Genomic DNA, 22,323 nt, shown 5'->3' with positions numbered 1-22,323 from the left:
AGGCTCATCTAGCTATGCTAGGCTGCTCTGGCTCATCAGCTGAATCCAGCCATGTTTGGCACAGTTTGGTGTCCAAACTTTTTTCAAAAAGGGCCGGATTTGATGAAGTGGAGGGCCGTGAGGTTAAACCTAACCGCCCAGGGGTCCTTTACCTTTTACCTTACATTTAAAGGGCAGTAAAAGCATTTGACTCCCTCCCCTCAAATCCTAGGAAATGTCACTTTCCCCAAACAGAGCTACAATTCCCAGTGCCCATAACAAACTATAGTCTCCAGCGTACTTTGGGGGAAGCCATGTGCCACACATGGATGTTGGTATGCTTTGACTTCTTTGTGCTAATTATTTTTAAATGTTTTTAAATGCCCAGTGAATGTTGGTTTTAAATTTTGTTTAGACTGAATTGCCTTTGGCTAGGCATGTTTAGGGATGCGGGTGGTGCCGTGGGTTAAACCACAGAGCCTAGGGCTTGCCAATCAGAAGGTCGGCAGTTCGAATCCCCGTGACGGGGTGAGCTCCCGTTGTTCGGTCCCTGCCAACCTAGCAGTTCGAAAGCATGTCAAAGTGCAAGTAGATAAATAGGTACCGCTCCGGCAGGAAGGCATTTCCATGTGCTGCTCTGGTTTGCGGCTTAGTCATGCTGGCCACATGACCTGGAAGCTGTACGCCGGCTCCCTCGGCCAGTAAAGCGAGATGAGCGCCGCAACCCGAGTCCGTGACTGGACCTAATGGTCAGGGGTCCCTTTACCCTTTAGGCATGTTTATTTCCCGTGCAGAACATTGGACAGTGGGAGCAGGATTTTTGGTTTTTGACTGGCCAGATTAAGACTAGTTGAAGCCTTGTAGCTGTAGTTACAGGTAGGTAGCCATGTTGGTCTGACGTAGTCGAAACAAAATAAAAAAATTCCTTCCAGTAGCACCTTAGAGACCAACTAAGTTTGTTATTGGTATGAGCTTTTGTGTGCATGCACACTTCTTCAGATAAGTGCCCCCAACCGCCTTGGTTGTATCCAATGCCGGTTCTACTCAAGAGTAGACCTATTGAAATTGATGCACATGACTGATAACTGCTTCCCTGTTTTACCCAGTCTCTTATTTCCTTCCCCTGAACTGAATTTTAATTGTAAGCTCCTTGGGGGAAGAGATCTGTAAAGCAATAGACACACCTTCAACTCTGTGGATTCAAGTTGGGTTGCCAAGCAGATATACCGGGAACTGTGAAATTTTCTGAACTTACTGTTCTTGCCACTTGGGCCAATACTAAAATTAGTACGCTAATTTAATGTTACTCCTCTGCACGCAAACCCACAATTGTAAGAACTGTTAGCTATCCTGATGTTGTTAGTCTCAGCATCTGGTACTGTTGACTCATGTTTGTAGCAGAAATGGTGTTGGCAGAAAATATAAAAGGGGATGAGCAAGCTGTTTCTAGAAAGCATTAACTTCACTGACACCAATATTTTTTATTGCTGACCTATTCCCGATTCCGGCTGGTGACCTGAGCCGAAATTGACATGGACTGCTGCTAGGTTCTGTCCATCTATTGAAAACCAACGGGACCAAGATAATTGTACACCTTAGTCCTGGCATGCCCAGTTGGCTCTTAGCAAGATGGGAAAGAGCTTAGCTCTGGCCAAGGACAACGGTCCACAGGTGGGCTTTTTTTCTTCTTCTTACAGCTATGGGTGATCGGCATTTATGAGCCATGACTTTCTCTGGCTGGGATGGGGGATTTGTGGCCCTACGGGTGCACCAGTGAAACTCCCATAATCCTTAAGCGTTTCTTAATGGATAGGGAGTCTTTTCCTTCACCTCTTCCCATTTTGCTGAGGGTGCTCATCTTTTCTGGTGGGCGCTGCTTGATCTTTTGTGAATGAACCACTGAACTGCAGGTGGCAGCTACCCATGGAACCACCCGATCTTCACCCACGTGGACTGGCCATTGGATCATGAAGGAGCATCAATGGGCTGCCTCACTTCCAGTTGAGCTTCTGGTATGTCCCTGTGGCCTTTGGCTATTCTTTCGTCCTGCCTTGCTCCTCAGTCCCAACTAATGGCTTGCCCCAATGGCTCTTGGTTCCTGCCTTGAACCAGACGGCTGTCTGCCATGCCCCCCGCCCTCTCCCAATCCTAGCAGTGTTCCAGTAAACTAGATTTATAAAACATCAAGACAAACATACTCAGGACTGCTGCACATAGCCGCAGAACTTTAATGAGGGGGTTGGGGGAAAATAAAGAAAGATGGACTTTGTATACACAGCCAATATATTTTGGATCCAGGTAAAACCGTTTCCGATCTCTCACCAGCCTTGGAACATGGAGGCTCAATGTAGCGACGATGGCTTATGTACCATTAAAGCTGTGCACACGCAGAGGGTCCACCATAATGGCCAATGTTTGGTTCCCCTTTCCCTCTTTTGTTCTCCCTCTCCTATCCAGAAACCGGCATGGAATTTGCTTCACCTTCAAGTGATTCTAATTCCCAGTTGAAGAAGCTTTGCAACGCAGTGTGCACATTCTGGCAACCAGCATGGCCTTACGGTGTCATCTCTGCACATGCATTTTGCTGCATAGGAATAGGGACTGATTGTGCCCTTCGATTATTAAAAAATATTTTTTAAAAAACATCCACGTATCTTTCTTTTGGCTTGCTGCAAATTAATTCAAAAAAGATTCACACGCAAACATCTTTTGATTAAAAAGCCACAAGTTTACACCATTGATTCATATACAAGTGAGATAATCAACACTAATTGTGGTCAGCACTTTTTAAATATAAAACTATGAACAATATAAGCCACCTACATGCAGCCTTTTCATTTCTTTTTATTTAAAATAAAAGTACAAAAGACGACATGAGAGAAATCTGCAGTTCTAAGTACATACAGTGGTACCTCGGTTTACGAACTTAATCCATTCTGGAAGTCCGTTCTTAATCCAAAACCGTTCTTAAACCAAGGCGCGCTTTCCCTAATGAGGCCTCCTGCCGCCGGTGCCCCTCCACCGTTTGGATTCCGTTCTTAGACCGAGGTAAAGTTCTCAAACCAAGACACTATTTCCGGTTTTGCAGAGTTCGTAGAATCATAGAATCGTAGAGTTGGAAGAGACCACAAGGGCCATCCAGTCCAACCCCCTGCCGAGCAGGAAACACCATCAAAGCATTCTTGACATATGCCTGTCAAGCCTCTGCTAAAAGACCTCCAAAGAAGGAGACTCCACCACACTCCTTGGTAGCAAATTCGTAAACAGGGCTGTTCTTAAACCGAGGTACCACAGTATTTATCAATCTGTCTATCTGTCTATCTATCTGTCTATCTATCTGTCTATCTATCTATCTATCTATCTATCTATCTATCTATCTATCTATCTGTATTTGTTAACTGGACGGGTTGCTAAAATACTAAAGTATAACAAGTATTTTATATATATTTATATAAAATCAAACCTTTCTTTTCACTACAATATCGAAGTACGGAAATAGATTTCTTTGCATGCAAAGCACCAGCTGAAAAATGGGTTCTCTCCATCACGCTAAAAGCTATTCTCTACAGCATTCGTCGTTAGCTAAAAAAATCACATTATTTCAATGCGAACATGACATATCATCTTGAAAACTCGTCTTCAGAGGACATTCTGGCATGGAGGCCATCAGCCGATCGATCACACATTGTGCAAAAGTATACAGTATGTTGCTTACAGTTCAAAAATATATAGAAAAAAGTACTTTCCTGTACAAAACCGGGTTAACACCTGCCCCTACCCCCGCTTTCCAACCCATCCCAAATATTGAAATTGCTAGAGGATCTACTTCTTCAGTTGTGAAATCTGATACCTTCACTGTGTGAAGTCCTCAGAATGGCAATAGCAGCATGAGAAGAAGAGCCTGTTGAGGAGGTTCATTTTGGTTGAGGTGCAAAAAAAGCCCTTGGGCCTCTTCAAAAGGGAGGAGGCCCATTGACAAATCGCAGCATCAGGTGGAAAGACCGGGCAAAGTTGTTGCGGTGTGCACAGCTGTAATCTTCCTCCGAGAAAGGGGGCAGGGTGGCCAAAAGCAGCAGGAGAAGGAAGAGCAACTGAAGAGGGAACGCCATTCGCAGTACGCGGGACAGGAAGCCACGGGTCTTGGGAGCAGCTGGGCTGGCGCTATCCTCGTCATCCCCTCTGCAAATATGGAAGAGAATTTATACATGAAGCTGCATTGAGCTAAGTCTGACTTCGTCCAGCCCAGGGTCTCCCAAACTTGGACTACACCTCCCATCACCCATGAACACTGGCCCTGCTAGCTATGCATGATGGGAGTTGTAGTCCAACAACAGCCAGAGACCCAAGTTTGGGAAACGCTGCTCTAGGTGTCAAGATCAGCAGCTGCTCTGGGCGGCTTCCAACATATATAAAAACACAAGCCATTGAAAGCCTTCCCTATATTCTCTACTCAGACTGGCAGCAGCTTTCTGCAGAGCCCTCCGTTCTGTCCCCTCCACCCTGAGAGAAATTTGATGTTGTGCTATTCCAATCGTTCCGTCATTGCAAACATTTCACCTTGGCAGATGGAATGATTCCATGTTCTCTTCTCTCCGTGTGTCGTTCTGGGGGTTCTCCTGATGCCCCACATGCCTTTTTTGGGGGGAGGGGGGAATCTGTTGCACGAGTGGAAGTCGTTGTGCAGTGTTTCTGCTGATGGGCCTCAGCTGAATGCCAGCCACTGTTTTGCACCTAGCTGCATCTGGCAGACCTCTGGGTTCTAGCAGATCTCACAAGCCAAATGTTTACCTGCCTCTGAGTTAGCATTGCACAAATTATGGGCATCCAAGTGCTGGTTGTGTGGATGCAATTAATGCACCTGTTTTTGTTTTTAAAGAGAAGCCATAGGGAAGGCAAAGACTCAGGGACTTGGGGCTGCGGAGATTAACTCCCTGCTGCAGTGTGGGCAAAAATATCCCATTCAAAGGTGTTTGCATTTCCAGGAAAGTTGGCGGTAGTGGCTCCCTATGAAATGGATACGGCACCTTTGATGAACCGTTTTTGTGTGTCTCTGCTCAGACTTTGGCAAAGAGGGAAAAGTGCTAAACTCCCCTTTTCTCCTTTCCATGGCCTTGATCCTGCTCAGATTTCCCTGCGGCTGCTATTTACATAACAAACAGTGTGTGTGTGTTAATTAACATGTGATTATGAGCACACCTAGCTTGGCCCTACGACTGCCTTCAAAATGCAATCTTCATTTTTAAATTAAAGCAAAACATTTCCCAAAACTTCTTACCTAATATCAGCGCCGCTCTCAGTCTCCGAGGTATTCCTTCCACCAGCCTGCTTAAAATGGAGATATTACGGTGTTATTTAGTCATACTTCCCTCAAGCGCAAAGAAGCAAATCCTGTGTGACGCAGTTACAGAGCTCAAAACGCTTCTGTGCTGTGGGAACGTCACAAGAAACATAGGTATGACGAGTGGACGCTACTCCATTAGGATGAATGGGGTAGCACCCCACTAAATACAGTCGTCTCTCAGACACCCCCCCCTCCAGCTGCCTACTTAACAAGCAGTCTGGGGGGGGGGTGGTACTGCCTGTTAGCTTCCTCCTCCTTAGGGTTAGCGCCCCTCTTGTAGAACTCAGCCTGGAAAAGGTTGGGGACAAAACCAGACAGGACTGCAGACAGGAGCTGTGCCCCAATGCTCATTTGGCAGTCTGTTCATGGCTAATGCTATCAAAACCTTCATGTCAGCATTGCAGGGCCATATGCCTTTGCATCCCCCCCAATAGTTAGGGTGACGAGGGCGGATTCAGTCCCATAACTACGCCTGAACCCCCATTGGAATGGGTTGAGGCACCTTGGCTTTCGAACAGCTTAGTTCTCGAACGTTTTGGCTCCCGAACGACGCACAAACCCAGAAGTGATTATTCCGGTTTGTGAACTATTTTTGGAAGCTGAACGTCCGACGGGGCATCCACAGCTTCCGATTGGCTACAGAAGCTTCCTGCAGCCAACTGGAAGCGGCGCTTTGGTTTCCGAACGTTTTGGAAGTCAAACAGACTTCCGGAATGGATTCCGTTTGACTTCCAAGTTACGACTGTATTGGCATGCGACAAGGGAAGAGCTTGTAGCCTGGCCTTAAAGAAGCATTCCAAACCAGGCTTCCACAACCTAGTGTCCTCTTGACCTATTGGACTACAACTCCCATCACTCCCAGCTGGCATGGTCAGGGAGGAGGGGAACTGCAGCCCAAAATGTTCTGGAGAGCATCAGGTTGGGGAAGTTACTGAACAGAAAACATGTATCCTTTAACATGGCCACGAATTACAGTTGAGTTGCTGGACTGTCCTGACCAAACCAGGCGAGTCAACTGTTCATGTTAACTTGCAATAAAGCATTTCCGGACGGAAACAAGGTGAAGAGAAGGTAACAGACTGGAGAAAAACCAGAGGTTTGGAAAAGAATTGCCAAGCAGCTTGCCTTGTTTTTATATGTGCAAGGTTTCTCTGGTTGCTGAGGACAGCCTCCCAAATCCAGTTCGTCCACATCCTGCAGAAATGCACGTGTGTCCTAGAAGGAGGAAAATGAAAGATAATTTTAAGAAAAACTTTCTCCCCCCAGGAGTTATGCACCACCCTTGGGAGATACAGAATTGCGCCACCCTGGATTCAAGGACGTGCACCCCAGCCTCACCGGCTTTCCATGAGAGACCTTTAAATCACTTGAGACTCTTTCCAGAAGCTGCTTCAGTTTCTTCCCAATAACGTGAACCTTCTCGTGAGCTTCAACATACTCTCCTCCACCAGATTTGACGAGCAAGTGAGTGGAAATCTCCTGCAGAGTATTGACTTGCGGCTGCCTTTCCAGAAGCTCTTTCTCCAGTTGCTTTGACAGGGAAATGGAAGGAAATATTGACGCATGTATGACTCTGCCCTACGTAGAATCAAGCTGAACACTTGATCTGTCCAGCCCAGAGCTCTGCTACTGAATTTTTGGGCAACAGCTAATATGTAAGTTTGTTTCCAGGCCCAATTCAAGGGGCTCACATCTGTGCCTAAAGCCCCAAAAGAACATAGGCCCCCAAATATCTGAAAGATTGCCTCCCTCCCTCAAGACGCTCTAGGATGTTAAGAGGGTCAACACTCTCAGAAGTTTGATCACGGGGACCCCAGGAGAGGGCATTCTCTATGCCAGCCCTTAAGTTATAGAATCACACAATCACAGAGTTCCCTCCACACATGTGCATTTGACACCCTCACTACGCAGTTTCTTTAGCATGCTGGAAACATATGAGTGACAAGATATTTTAGGACCCAACCTATTCTCTTCTTGCCTGTTGTCATGTTTTAAATTGATTCTAGTATTGTCTCCACCCCCAACGTTCTGCCCGGACAACAATGAGGTCCAGCTCCGAGGTCCTTCTGCCAGTTCCCTCCCTGCGAGAAGTGAGGTTACAGGGAACCAGGTACAGGGTCTTCTCGGTAGTGGCGCCCGCCCTGTGGAATGCCTTCCCATCAGATGTCAAGGAAATAAACAACTATCTGAAGACATCTGAAGGCAGCCCTGTTTAGGGAAGTTTTTAATGTTTGATGTTTTATTGTGCTTTTAATTCAATTGGGAGCCACCCAGAGTGGCTGGGGAAACCCAGCCAGATGGGCGGGTTATGTATGTATGTATGTATGTATGTATGTATGTATGTATGTATGTATGTATAAATAATAATAATTGCTGCCCCAGGATCTTATGTTGAAGGGTGAGTAATAAATAATAATAATAATAATAATAATAATAATAATAATAATAATAATAATAATAATAATTTATTTATACCCCGCCCATCTGGCTGGGTTTCCCCAGCCACTCTGGGCGGCTTCCAACAGAAAGATAAAACACAATAATCTATTAAACATTAAAAGCCTCCCTGAACATGGCTGCCTTCAGATGTCTTCTAAAAGTCTGGTAGTTGTTTTCCTCTTTGACATCTGGTGGGAGGGCGTTCCACAGGGCAGGCGCCACCACCAAGAAGGCCCTCTGCCTAGTTCCCTGCAACTTGGCTTCTCGCAACGAGGGAACCGCCAGAAGGCCCTTGGTGCTGGACCTCAGTGTCCGGGCAGAATGATGGAGGTGGAGACGCTCCTTCAGGTATACTGGACCGAGGCCATTTAGGGCTTTAAAGGTCAGCACCAACACTTTGAATTGTGCTCGGAAACGTACAACGACTATCACTAATGATGACAAGATAGGGCACAGGGAGGATCTGAAAAGCAGATTATTGCCATCCCACCATCAAACCAAATGCAGCGAAGTAACGTTGTACCTAATGGGAGCAAGTCAACCGGTGGGTCAATCATTTCTGTATGGATGCACCGAAAAGTTTTTTTTAATAAAAAAAACCCACCTACCATTAATTCTCTTCGGCTCTCCTGAATTGCGTGAGGATCAGCATTCAGATCCTTGATCTGTGCTTGATGCCTCCGAACCTCTGCGACAGCCAACCACAGCAGCAGGTTATGGTTTTGCTTATGGAAATCCTGCAGAGGAAAAGCATCCATTATTAGGAGAGGAAGGCAGGGGCAGCCTGGTCAGAGCACATCTGCTGGCAAAGGACGGTTTCAGGCTGTCACTATTTTGCAAGTGGGATTCGACTGCATGCCAGCAATTTCAGGTTACGTACTTTGAGAGGATTCGATGATCTTGTGGGACAACAATCTTTTGTGATAAGGAAAGGAAATGGACCAGAAAGCATAGGATAAGGATGGCTTGATAGCGTTGTGTCAAACCAGAATGAATGCTCCACAGCCCAGGTCTACCTCTTTGGAAACTTTGCACAAACAAATCAGGCTGAATGCTCAATGAGAAGGGACACAAATAATACAGGGCCTTTCCAACTTGGGTTGAAAGGTAGTAATAATATGTAGCACTTACATTGCACTTTCTTGAATGCTCAGTTCCCCCTGCATACAGTCTCTCATTAAAGCTTAAAGGCAGTTCTATATTGACTAACCATAGGTGGAGGGCTGAAGTGGACAGATAGTGGCTTGGCTAAGGTCATGTGTTCATGGCAGAAGAATATTTCCTGGTTTGCAATTTAGACTATTAGCCACAATGCTTCACGAGCTGTTCCAGGCAAAAGAGCTCAGAACTGCAGGAGGCAGGCTTGCCTCCTTCAGCTATGTGCCAAAAGGAAAACCACAAAACTCGAAGGTCTTGCCTCACTGACGTAAGAATGCTGTGCAACTATGGAGTGTTCTGCAAATGGCATTTTAAAGCAGTTTCTTAAATCTGCCCAGGTTGGCTTAAGGACATAAGAAAAGCCTGCTGGATCAGGCCAGCGTCTAGCCCAGCTTCCTGTTCTCACAGTGGCCAAGCAAATACACATAGGAAGCCAAACAGAAACCGAGAGCAACGGCAATCTCCCTGCCTCTGATTCCCAGAAACTGGTACTCAGAGATGTACAGCCTCACAGCAGCGGCAGCAGAACAGGGACACCAGGATTAGTAGCCATGGATGAAGTACTTTCTATTGCCCATGTGGAATCTTCTAATGTTCGTTTTCATTGGTTATCCCAGAGTTCCGGTGTTTTGAGAGATGGAGGGAAACATCCTCCCTATCCACTTCTTATAAATAAGAAAGCAATGGGCTGCACTGACCTGGCAGCCCACCAGGGCTTCCTGCAAACTCTTCCTCCACTCTCCCATCATATGAATGGCCTCCTCCCAGCGCATATTGACTTGCCGAAGCCTGTTCTGAAGCTCTTTGGATCCAGCGCTGTCCCCTTGCCTGAAGTCCTTGCTGGTCAGGTTGGCAGAAAGCACAAGTGCCTTGTAGTTATCAAAGGCTTTGAGCATATCCTGGTGGGAAAGAAGCAGGTTAGGATTTGCATGCCTACTTGACTGCTTTCGATCTACAAAACTGGCACTGTGGCAAGTGCCACATAATACTTGTAAGAAATGGATCTTTTTACACTTTGGAACTCCCTGCCTGTTGACAAAATGTTTTTGTTTAGGCAAGCCGATCCAGACATGTGAAAACGCTGACTTTTTTTTTCACCTGCTCTTTAGCTAAATTGTTGATTGCAATTATTTTGGAAGGCATGTTTTTAACTGTTGCCTACTAACAATTTCATAGCTTTGTTCTTTTTTTGTAAACCTCTTTCAGGGTCCGTTCCCCCCCCCCCGCCTTCTGACAAGTGTTTCAGCCGGGGTGGAATAGAAATAAATACAAATATTAAAAAAATTACAAAACAAACAAACAAGGCTGCTCAAAACCTTCACTTGGGGGATAATCCTATGAAGGCTCTATGAGTGCATTCCAACAATTAGTTCATGACCACAAGTCCATGACTGATGTGAATTACAAGCTGCTGAACTTTTTAACTAAGAAGTATGGTAGTGGCTGACTGTGCTGTGTTTTAAACTGTGCAGTTGTTTATATCCATACAGTGGTACCTTGACATCCGAAGGCTTCGACTTCCGAAGAATTCGACTTCCGAAGTCAAAGCCTCCGGAAGTGTTTTAGCCGCACGTGCGTTCTGCGCATGCGCAGAAGTGTGAAATCGCGCTTTGCGCATGCGCCGTAAAGGCGCTTCAACATCTGAAAACCTCGACTTACAAAGACGACTGCGGAACAGATCGTCTTCGTAAGTCGAGGTACCACTGTATATCTCATGTTTGGGATTTTTTTGGGGTGTGTGTGTGTTCCATTGAGACTCAGCTGTAAGAAGGCAACAAATAAATTGAATTAAGAGTAGAAGTAGCAGTGATCATGATGATGGGCCGAGGCTAGCATGCCTGGTCCCACTTATTTTAGTTAAGAACATCTGCATCGAACTAGAATCAAGCAAACTTCAAGGTCTATCACCAGCCATTAGTCACAGGAGCCAAATGGAAGAAGCTCTAGGTCAGGGGTGTCAAACTCAAATTCATCAGGGGCCGCATCAGCAGTTTGGTCACCCTCAAAGGGCCGGTTGTATCTGTAGGACTATGTGTCCACTCTTTATTATCATAAATTATTGTCACTGCATTCAATTATTACTGTTTTTTGTAATAATGTAAGTAATAACTAGCTCTGAAAGCAGAAACATAGTCAGAATAATGGCAAGTAGATATTCAAATGTACAATTATTGTACAATTTATTGAAAAATGATTTTTGGTAACTGCACTGGGTGGTGGAGGCTCGCTAGGGTTTCATGCAGGACCTTTGCAGAGCTACTAGTACCTGGAGATGCTGGGGTCCTTCTGCATGCAGGACAGATGTTCTGCCAGTGAGCCACCACCCTTCACCAAAGGGACTGGCTGAGGTTGACTCACTGGAGCTGCTCTCCTGGTTCCAGGGTTTAAGGGCCAGAAGTATAAAGCAGCATCCTATGTTTCTGAGGAGAGGGAGAGGGAGGGGAGGGGAGGAGAGGGAGGGAGGGAGGGAGGGAGGGAGGAAGGAAGGAAGGAAGGAAGGAAGAAAAGAGGGAGTGGGAGGGAGAGAGGAAGGAAGGAAAGAGGGGAGAGAAAGAAGAGTAGGAAATAAGGAAGGGAATAAAGAAAAGAAAAAGAAAGAGGGAGAGAAGACGGAAAGGGAGAAAGAAGGAAGGAAGTAGAGGGAAAGAAAGAATAAGAATGAGGGAGAGGAAGAAAGATGGGAAGGACGGAAGGAAGGAAGGAAGGAAGGAAGGAAGAAAGAAAGAAAGAAAGAAAAGAGGGAGCAGGAGGGAGAGAGGAAGGAAAGAGGTGAGAGAAAGAAGAGTAGGAAAGAAGGAATAAAGAAGGAAAGAAAAAGAAAGAGGGAGAGAAGACAGAGATAAAGAAGGAAGGAAGGAGAGGGAAAGAAAGAATAAGAACGAGAGAGAGGAAGAAAGAAAGGGAAGGGGGGGTCGCCGCCTTGATTCAGCGCCAGAAAAGAGCGTGAAGGGACCCAGGGGCAAAAAGCATTTCCCGTGCAACGTGAGGCAGCGGGTGTCCGTTTTAGGAGAAGTCCGTAAAGCCTCAGAGTTGCACGTTCGTGAGGCTGAGCCGCTGCTGAGCTCACGTTCATGAGGCTGAGCCGCGGCAGGAGGAGGAGGCGGCGGCGGCTTGCCGGGTCGGTGCCCGGCGGAGAGTCCCGAGCCTCTGGGATGCAGCAGTGCTCTGTAGCACTTTGAATCCTCCTCCTCCTCCACACGGTGCTGCTGGGTGCTTTGTCTGTGCTTCAGCAGCAGCAGCAGCAGCAGCAGCCATTTCCAGGCGCCGAGCCGTGGCAGGAGGAGGAGGATTCAAAGTGCTACAGAGCACTGCTGCGTCGCAGAGGCTCGGGACTCTCCGTGCGGCGCTGCCGGGCGCTGACCCGGTGAGCTGCCTCCTCCTTCTCCTGATGTGGCTCGGGGCGCTCCATGCAGTGCTGCTCTGGCCGCCTTTCTACCCCCCCCCCCCGCCCCTAGCTGTTTGTCAGCGCTTTGTCGGCGCGGCGCTTCAGCAGCAAGGTCCCGCTGCTGGGTCCCGCTGGCTGGGGCGCTCGGCGGGCCACATGACAAGGTCTGGCGGGCCGGATTTGGCCCCCGGGCCTTGTGTTTGACACCCCTGCTCTAGGTGTAACTGCCTCCCGCAGATCAGATTCTATCTCACCTGTGGTCTTTCTTAAGAGCCTGTCCCCTGCCATAAAGATAGTGCAGCCCTGGAAGACCTTCTTAGTTTGGCTACAGGGATTATTTACCAGGACAACAGTGAACTCACTTTCTGCTTCTTGACTCTTTGATGGATGGCCGTGATGCTGGTGGGCGGTTCTGCCTCCTGCAACATTTCAAGCTCCTTCTCTGTTTTATCCAACCAAGCGTTGATATTCATGAGGTCAGAATTCAGCTGCTCCCGCTGCTGCCGGTTCTGCTTCATTCTCAGCTTGTTGCTTAAGTCTTGGGCTTGAATCAGCTCCCATCTCTCGAGGCCTCCTGCGGTTTGTTGCAAAATTATTCATGTTTTTTTTAAAATGTTATTTAAAAAGCTTTGAAGCTTGACTCAGAGGAATATTATTTCAGGCATTCGCTGGGTTCCCTGAGGAAACAGATCTTCTACCCCAGCCTAGCTACAAGCCTATGTGAATTTTTGGGTAGCCTTTTAGGGCTTCTATCCCTTTACAATCCCATGCAATCTTCTTGCAGTCCCATGGACTGCAAGAAGATCAAACCTATCCATTCTGAAGGAAATGAGCCCTGAGTGCTCACTGGAAGGACAGATCGTGAAGCTGAGGCTCCAATACTTTGGCCACCTCATGAGAAGAAAAGAATCCCTGGAAAAGACCCTGATGTTGGGGAAGATTGAGGGCACTAGGAGAAGGGGATGACAGAGGACGAGATGGTTGGACAGTGTTCTCGAAGCTACGAACATGAGTTTGACCAAACTGCGGGAGGCAGTGGAAGACAGGAGTGCCTGGCGTGCTCTGGTCCATGGGGTCACGAAGAGTCGGACACGACTAAACGACTAAACAACAACAATCCCTTTTCAATAGCATAGCATTGATACCTTTTAAAGACACAATCAATAGCAGCCTTCACCAACCTCCAGATATTTTGGACTATCACCCCATCTAGTATTTTCCGCCATTTCTCTTTTTTAATGATTCCATCTGCTGCTTCTGCCTTTTACTTTCATGTGGCTGTTTGTTTGTTTTTACTATTTTTCATTTTTACATTAGTTGCCTTTGGGCGTTTTGCCTTTAAATACAAAGGGGGAATATAAATACTTCAATAGATAAAATAACTGCACCCGCTCACACATTCATTTATTTTTATCTTTGACTCTCTCTCCACTTCCTCCGTTTAGAGATTTTAAGTTTGTTGGAGCAGGGATCTCTTGTTTATTGACTTTCATTCCTCCGTAGGGCACCATCTACGCTGATGTTATAAATACATAGGGAAAAATGAAATCCTATTTCTCACACACTCTGCAAAGAAGGCTTCCTCAAACTTGGCCCTCCAGATGTTTTGAGACTACAATTCCCATCATCCCTGACCACTGGTCCTGCTAGCTAGGGATCATGGGAGTTGTAGGCCAAAAACATCTGGAGGGCCGAGTTTGAGGAAGCCTGCTCTAAATAAACAGAGCTTAATAAAAAAATTCCTTCAGTAGCACCTTAAAGACCAACTAAGTTTTTATTTTGGTATGAGCTTTCGTGTGCATGCACACTTCTTCAGATACACTTGAAACAGAAGAGTCAGACCCTTATGTATATACAGAGGGTGGTGGGAATGGGTGATGGGCTGATGGGAGTGGTAAACCTGTAGATGGCTGTTAACGACTGCTGATGACTGCAATTGGTCCTGCAGGGAAAAAGCAAGGGCTGAGGCGCTAAAGAAAGCTTGATCATGCATAATGAGATAAGAATCCAATGTCTTTGTTCATCCCAGGTGGCTCCATGGTTGTAAGCTTGCTAATGAGTTGCAATTCAGCAACTTCTCCTTTCCAGTCTGTTCCTGAAATTTTTCTGTAATAAATCAGCCCATCACCCATTCCCACCCACCCCCACCACCCTCTGTATATACATAAGGGTCTGACTCTTCTGTTTCAAGTGTATCTGAAGAAGTGTGCATGCACACGAAAGCTCGTACCAAAATAAAAACTTAGTTGGTCTTTAAGGTGCTACTGAAGGAATTTTTTTTATTTTGCTTCGACTCAGACCAACACGGCTACCTACCTGTAACATAAACAGAGCTTATTATACACATACACTCGAGCATATCTGTATCCATTTTGATACAGATCTATCTCAAAAAAAATATTACAGTTAAAGTACCTGGTTGTTTTTCTATGGCTGCAATGCCATCAAGGCTAAGGCTAGATTGAGGTTCCTCGCTAGTCAACATCCCAGAGATCTCCTGCATGTTGTCCAGACTCCTACTGCTCCGTTGTTTCACCTGCAATATAACAACATAGAAAGCAGGGAATGACGCATGTACACTGGGCACCCAGCAATGTCCTCGGCACACTGCTCAAAAGGTATGTTGCTGCCAGAAGTAACCATGAGACAATCCATTATCCTGGCCTTGTAAATCTTTGGATTTTAATTAACCCATTCAAAGCTCAGGAAACTGAAGAGTAAAAATACTTCTGTCGCACTATGCAGCACTGAAATGACCTTTGCTACTCCATCTATCAGAGATTTTAGCACTCCTTCATTCGCCTCCCATTATCACACCATAATATTTTTTACCTTCGCTCAGAACTACGCCACCAACGTGCAACTAGCAATGTCTGCAAACCCAGCTGTTTTTTTTTAAGTGTTTAATGTGTCTTCGTGAGGTGGAATTTCCAAGAACTCAGAGAAGCGAGGAATAAGGAATCAGAAAGTATCCTACAGTCTAAAACAATGGGAAATTGCTTTTATATAGAATCTTTCCTTAAGATTCGAAAATTAATATTTTGAGTATATTAGACTCTGCAGTGCATGCCTTGGAAGGCACTGTGTAATGCAGACAGATGTTAGAGGTGTAATGTTGAGAAGACCGCATTGAGGAATATGATGTGGGCTTCTCCAGTGACACAGTATTTTGGGTCTGAAGTTGTTATCCACACCAATTTTGTATTGCCCAAATCCAGATGTTCATATCATTTTAAGTAATATTCCTGTAGTATGGGGATTAATGGCAAGACAACAAAAGTGGAAAATGCATGCCTTTATGCTTGCTAAGAGCCTGAAAGGATAAATACTCAACATCCATTATGATCTGAAGATCTACTGACCCTGGAAACATTTGAACATATTTCATATAGGCATCTATTTTGTGTTGATACCTTTTTGGACACCTGGAAGGCTTATATTAACTTAAATGTTTAAGATGCACATACAGATGGCAAACGCTTATATAATGTGAAGTGATTGGTTGTTGTTGTTGTTGTTGTTGTTGTTATTAGTGTTATTTGTATAGTAGTTCCTTTTTATTTATTTTATTGCATTTGATTTCTTCCCTTCCTCTTTCCTTTGCTAAATTTGCAAATAAAAATATGCTGTCCTTTTAAAAAAAAGTAAAATCATGCACCTCTTTCATCGCTTAAGCCATACAATGTCTCACCCTTCTGTCCAGTGCAAATTCCTCATCTTTTACTTCCAACAGTGACCAGCTCCAGCATGGCTTTTGGTCAGGGATGCCATATGGAGGGGGCACCAGCTTGCCTGCCCCTGCCTTAACCTAATGGCCAATCCTGCCCTTTTATGCTCTTAATGTACCTGCAACCAGTAGGACTTACATAGCCTGGTTTGTAGGGAGTGCTTGTCTCTGGGCTGTTCAAAAGGACACTTGGAACCATCTCTCCCTGGTTGTATGGATGTTTTCGGCAAGCGGGGCTTTCCGGGGAGTGCCACGTGTGGGTCTCAGAAGCAGATTTTTCTGTGGTACAACATCGAAAAAGAAATCCGCAGGAAGTTAGGTGCCCAAGTTTGGGGTGAGGGGTTGGGGTGGGGGGTATGAATGAATTAAAAGCATTCTGCAGAATAGGGGGAACCAAGTCATGATGCGGGGGGAGATATATATATATGGAAGTTTTACCGTTTTTCCTTGCAAAGCATGCTTGTTTGCAAATGTATGTCGGCAGTGTTTCAGGGGCAATGGAATGAGAGCCATGCAGTTATGGGTGGGCATTTCCCCACACCCCACCTTCCTGAAAAGGCCTACAGACAGTATGAGTTAACAACACCACCAAAAAGTGCAGGTGGGGAAGAAGGCTCTGGGAGGGGGAGAGTTGGTCCTACATGGGAGAAGGACGGCGTGGCCCTTCTCAGGCAGCAAACGTTCGGGATGCTATTACAAGGCAGTAAATGGTGGGTCACTTAGGTTGCATCCGCATTGTCCCATTCGTAGCACACACAAAACTGCAGGTCTCCCTCAATCTGGGATTGTGCCTGCTCATCCTCAAAACTGCTTCTTATAATCTAGATCCTGCTTGTCCGCAAGGGTGGGTGTGGCTACTCAATGTGCATTTGGAAAAGCTCCTAACGGGGTTATCCATGCCTTTTCCTCCCTGCACATGAATGGAGGAGGAAGCGGTGATTGCATTCTTGTCACACGCCCACCTACAATGTCATTGGGCAGGTGTGGATAAAGGCCCGCCTAAACTTGCTTTCGAATGGAATCCATCTGCCACGAGCTTTAGTTTTCAGAATGAAATCCAGTTTCTCAGTAAGTGCTTTTCAGCTAGCATGGCTAGATAGTGTGTGTGTGGACTATATAGAAAAGGGCTTAGTTCCTCTTGATTTTGAAATAAAAACGTGTGCCTGTTTCTTGAGCAAGAAGGGAAGCCATTTTGAACCTTCCATTGTGATGCATCAAAATGACATTGACCATCTCTGCTGGAAAACAGGACTTCTTGGTGACACATCTATGTCTGCAACACACAAAGTGATAGTGCAGATGAAACTAACATGGATTCTGGAGAGAATACCAAGCGCTCGTTTTCAAAGCTAGCCGATCACCCTGTTCAGCCCAATGCTGAATGGCAGAGGAGGCCATGAAGCTAAGCTATGATGTCTAGAGAGCGATGTTTGCGAACCAGCAAGATTTTCTGTTTGGTTGTTTTTTTCCCACCTAGGCCACACCTGACGGCTTATAGACTCCAATGCAAATCGAAACGCAAATTTTTGTGCTGGAGTGGAGAACTAAGGAAGAAAAAGCACAACCCTGACCGTTCACTAGTGATGACACAAGTGCAAATGGTGCAGCATTAAACAAAAATGGGGGGAAAAGAGAGAGAGAATCCACCATGAGCCAACTGGAGCATGGTGTTGACACAAGCCAGGGAGCCAGACACTTGCATATGAGAGAGGTGTAAGGAGCATAGCAAGCGTGCGCCACGGGGAGACTGTCACGTTGAGACACATGCAACAGCAGTGCCTACCAGAAGCTGCTTTCAATGATTTTGTGGTCATTTTAAGAAAGGCCTCGGCATTTTCAGGGATTTCTACATCTGAAAAAAGAACAACATCACCAATTGCCTCGCCGGACGAAAAGAGGCTGTGAGCACACCCACCCACCCACCCTACAGGAGATAAACGTAAGCGCGGCCCCCGATAGATCCAGTCAAAAGTTTGCATAGCCTGGCATTGCATTGGCAACAGCCGGAAAGACTCTGGGAAGCTCATAAGGAGAGTATTAAGGCAACAACCCCCCCCCACCCATTGCTAACCTCTATCCCCCACCAAAGTACCTGATATTTAGAGGTATACTGCTTTTTAATATGGAGGTTTTCTTGTAGTTATCGTGGCTCAGCAGATCTCCCTATATCATTCTGCTTAGCAGCTGACTTTCCCTAGCAGTTGGGATGGGGCAGAGCAGGGAAAACCAGCCAGTAAGAAGAGAGATGATGAGAGATAGGGGGGAACAGCCAGGCATTGGCTCCTCCTTCACTGTGCAGGTGATCTGTGTCCCTCTCGAACCGGAGGATTCTGCCATTACACTGGGGGGGGGGGGAGTCTTCAGAAAACCAGGCTATGATGGAAGACAGCCACAAGACCGCCCTGATCTTCCAGAAGTCCAGCTCCAGAACTGTGGGGCAGAGCTCACATGGTGACATATGTACAAAGCTATTCAAAGTATATGGTGGTGGTGCTTTTTGCCACTGCTTCCTGCATTCCTAACTGCATGCAAAGAGCCCTGCCGTAAGTAGCACAGAACATTAGGTGGCAATCCTTTTGTACTGCACCATGTTAGCCTGCTGGAATAGCTCAGTTGGTAAAAGAAAGAGACTCAGGATTGTGGGTTTGAGCCCCATGTTGGGTGAAAGATTTCTGCATTGTAGGGGGTTGGACTAGATGACCCTCGTGGTCCCTTCCAACGCTACGATTCTACGATTCTACGATATGAGGAGGGGGGGGGTCTTGCTTCTGAATGCTCCCATCCCGCATAACAAAGCTCCCTGCATTAGGTCAGCCAGCACATCAAAGAAGGTAATGCTAGGCCTTTCGCCCCAATGTACTAGTTTTCTACGTGAAGGTTTTGGTTTTTAGCAAAATAGCTCAGACTACAGTGGTACCTCTACTTATGAATTTAATGCATTCCGAACACACATTAATAAGTAGAAAAAAATTTGTAAGTCGAAGCAACCCTATCTAAAAATTCGTAAGTAGAAAAAATCCTATCTAAACTGCATCCAAGATGGCGGACGGAGTTCCATTCGTAAGTAGTTATTCGTAAGTAGAGGTACCACTGTATTTCTCCATGTAGTCCAGAATGGTCTACTCTTGACTGGCAGTGACTCTCGGGGTCTCAAGGAACAAGTTTCTTTTGTGGCGGCTGAATCTGGGACCCTCGCCAAGCAAAGTATGCGCTGTACAGTTGAACGATGGTTACTCTATAAAGGGATGGACCCAAAAATATATACACCGTATCGGCCTGAATATAAGTCTCACTTTTTTTTCCAAATTCTGGCCGTGAAAAGTTAAAGTGCGGCTTAAATTGGGACCTTACAGAAGTTGGCTTTTACGATATCGCTGCTGAGACAGACATACGGTAAAACGGAATGCGTGTGAGTGCCTGTGGAATTTTAAGGGAGCTGCTTAGATTCGGGTATTGTCGCCCCCCCTTTTTCCTCTTGAATTTTAAAGGTGCGGCTTATATTCGGGTGCAGGCCAATACGGGTATTCAGGCCAATACGGTAATTATACTCATCCTGCACCTACCCTAGAGTGAAGGGACACCGCCCAGAATTCTCCCACCTGTACACGAAGGGCATCAATGAATCTTGCAAGAGATGGGGAAAGCTCTTGTTGCAGACATGCCTTAGAATGGTTGCATTGCTAGCAGTTCGAGGTTTAAAAAGCTGGGCAACTGGGTTTTTGCATGGGTGCCAAGGTTACCATTCCTTGCTGAAATGGGAGGAATCGCTAGGATGGAGGATGGACTCACCTGACAGATCACTGTAATACTGTTCTTCTTCCTCGTCTTGGGGACCAGAGTCTCCGACGTCCCCCGTGTGATCCCACTCCAGCGGAATGGAGTCCACGCTGACGGGCGTCTCACAGCCCGACCTCTCGTGACCCACTGCAGGGGGCACGAGGTGGCAGAGGGACTGCTGGGGCGGCAGCCCTTCCTGCATGCCCTTTCGGCACCAGGGGTCGCTCTGCATCCCCCTTGCATCTTCCAAGTCGGCCTCGTTTTCAGAGGTCTCCTTTTCATCTTCCAGTCCCTAAAATGGAACAGTCATCACTGAGCAAAATTATTGGCATGACTTCTGACTAATATCAGCGTATCCTGCCCCAAATACACTTGCCTTACTTACAGGAACATTGGAATTTGCCTTATACCAAGCCAGACCTTTGCTCTATCTAGCTCAGTATTGTCAGACCTCTGGTCTATCTAGCTCAGTATTTGTCTACACTGGCTGGCAGCAGCTCTCCAGGGTTTCAGGCAGGTGCATCTGCCTGCAGATGCTGGGGACCAAACCTGGAACCTTCTGCATTCAAAGCAGATGCTCTACCACTGAGCTTTGCCCCCCACCCCCCTTTTAAACTGAATATTTTTTTTAAAAAAATCCTCTTTCTGAACTGGAAATGCTGGGGATTGAACCTAGGACCTTCTGAGGTATGGTTCCCCCCCCCCGATCCATAGTATGATTCCTCGCCCTGGCCTCCTTTGTGCCAGGTAATATTCTTATACCTCTGCCTCAGGTGTGCTTGGAGCGTCCAGTCACTCAGAAGCTGGAGCAGAAATTATTCAAAGTGGGAAGGACCAGAACATAGAGTCTCATACAGCCACACAAGGAAGAATTATAGAATCACAGAACTGTAGAGTTGGAAAGGGCCCTGAGGGTCTTCTAGTCCAAGGGCCCTTACATTCTGCACACAAGTATTACTAGTTAATATTACGCAATGCATTTATTTTAGGGGAAGAAGACTGGAGCTCAGTGATAGAGAAACTCCTTTGGAATGTAGCAGGTCCCAGGTTCCATCTCCAGCACTCCCAGTTAAGGCTGGGAATCTCTCCTGTATGAAACCCTGGAAGGCCAGGCTAGGTAGAACTGACCTGGATGGAACAATGTCCTGACTTGACAGTTTACTATGCATTTCTTCCATCATGGAAGTCAAGACAGTCTAGTTGGAGATTCAGCAAGGTGGCCGTACCATGTCCCCTCAAACTATGGCCTGGGAGCACGGTTAAAGCTTTTTGGCATACGAGCGAGTATGCCTTTCTTTGTAACTCAGGGGGGGGGGAGTGCTTCCTTAAGGCCTTTTGCTCTTGGAACCCAGTAGGTCTATTCCGCCTCTTGCATGCAAGCAGATACCAACAAGAAAGCTAAGAATCTTACCTTCCAAGTCCCAGACTGCAGAATCCAGGACCGGCAGCCGTGTGACACCGGAAGTTGCGTCGACGTAACTTCCGGTGTCGCTTTGCCCTTCTATGGGCACCAAAAATGGCCACCGACGGCTTCGAAAGTCGATTGTACGCATGTCAGGAAGTGCGTCGACGCAACTTCCGGTGTCGCTCCGCCCATCTATGGGCACCAAAAATGGCTGCCGCCGACACGGAAGTCGCGTCTATGCACTTCCGGACATGCGTAGATGCGACTTTTGAAGCCGGCGGCGGCCATTTTTGATGCCCATAGAAGGGCAAATCAGAAAGAAAAAAATGGCCGCCGGCAGGAGAAAATAACGGAGAAAAACGGGAGACGAAGTGATACGGGGGACCACCGGGAAAAGGTAAGTAAAACGGGGGTTTCCCGGGGAAAACGGGGTACTTGGCAGCTATGCTAAGAATGCAATCTTGATAGCTCTTACCGGGGGCCAGGATGCCAGTCTATGCTGGAATCGGGAGACACGGCCAAACACGTCCTGGTAGTATCTGTGGACTTCCTGCAGCTCCTCTTCAATCACAACAGCATCCGAAGGCTCGCTTTTCTGAATCAGGTGCTTCCCGGACATAGTAAGCTCATTGATCTTGTCAGTGTTTAGCAATATTTCCTGCTGGAAACACTGTTTGGAAGACAGGCAAGGATGCTTCCTAAATACAGCATTACTCATCAGGTTAATTCCCCTTTTGGATAGGAATGTTTCACCCCTCTCCCTGAGGCCTGGATTCTTAAGCCAATTCCTCATATATACAGTCAGTGTGTTTTTTTGGGGGGGCACGGGAATGGGGTGCTGTGCTGCTAGTCTTATCTTGATAATAGTCTTGTGGGTGCCAATATGAAAAGGGGGGGAGAACCATGACGCACACAAAAAACACTGTATAGTCTTGCTGGAACCTCCCACAAGTTGGGACCGAGAAGAATGGTTGGTCCTCATTGGAGATGAGAGACATCTAAGTTCAGAGGATAAGTACTCCAACAAACAAAGGTAGCTTTGTTTCCACTCCTTCTTTTGGGATGGCAGGAAGCTTAAAGGGCTTGCAGCAAATTTCCCAGGGATATATATC

The 22,323-nt window shown here is 46.5% G+C and overlaps 1 protein-coding gene across 1 annotated transcript in view; it reads right to left on the bottom strand.

Moving 5' to 3' along the window:
• Positions 1-2,184: 2,184 nt before the first annotated feature.
• Positions 2,185-22,323, bottom strand: part of SYNE2 (spectrin repeat containing nuclear envelope protein 2) — a 233,425-nt gene continuing 213,286 nt past the window's right edge. The window contains exons 102-113 of the mRNA XM_060271444.1: positions 21,687-21,881; positions 19,819-20,098; positions 17,813-17,881; positions 16,169-16,308; positions 14,718-14,838; positions 12,665-12,876; positions 9,616-9,816; positions 8,368-8,496; positions 6,659-6,850; positions 6,446-6,535; positions 5,255-5,304; positions 2,185-4,158 (exon numbers count right to left, since the gene is read on the bottom strand). Of these exons, the coding sequence (XP_060127427.1) occupies positions 3,933-4,158; positions 5,255-5,304; positions 6,446-6,535; positions 6,659-6,850; positions 8,368-8,496; positions 9,616-9,816; positions 12,665-12,876; positions 14,718-14,838; positions 16,169-16,308; positions 17,813-17,881; positions 19,819-20,098; positions 21,687-21,881 (1,905 nt within the window). The 3' untranslated portion in view covers positions 2,185-3,932. The remainder of the gene's footprint in view (positions 4,159-5,254; positions 5,305-6,445; positions 6,536-6,658; positions 6,851-8,367; positions 8,497-9,615; positions 9,817-12,664; positions 12,877-14,717; positions 14,839-16,168; positions 16,309-17,812; positions 17,882-19,818; positions 20,099-21,686; positions 21,882-22,323) is intronic.

This window comes from Zootoca vivipara, chromosome 1, assembly GCF_963506605.1.
Source record: "Zootoca vivipara chromosome 1, rZooViv1.1, whole genome shotgun sequence".
NCBI lineage: Eukaryota > Metazoa > Chordata > Lepidosauria > Squamata > Lacertidae > Zootoca > Zootoca vivipara.
This window is presented reverse-complemented; position numbering and strand designations above follow the sequence as displayed.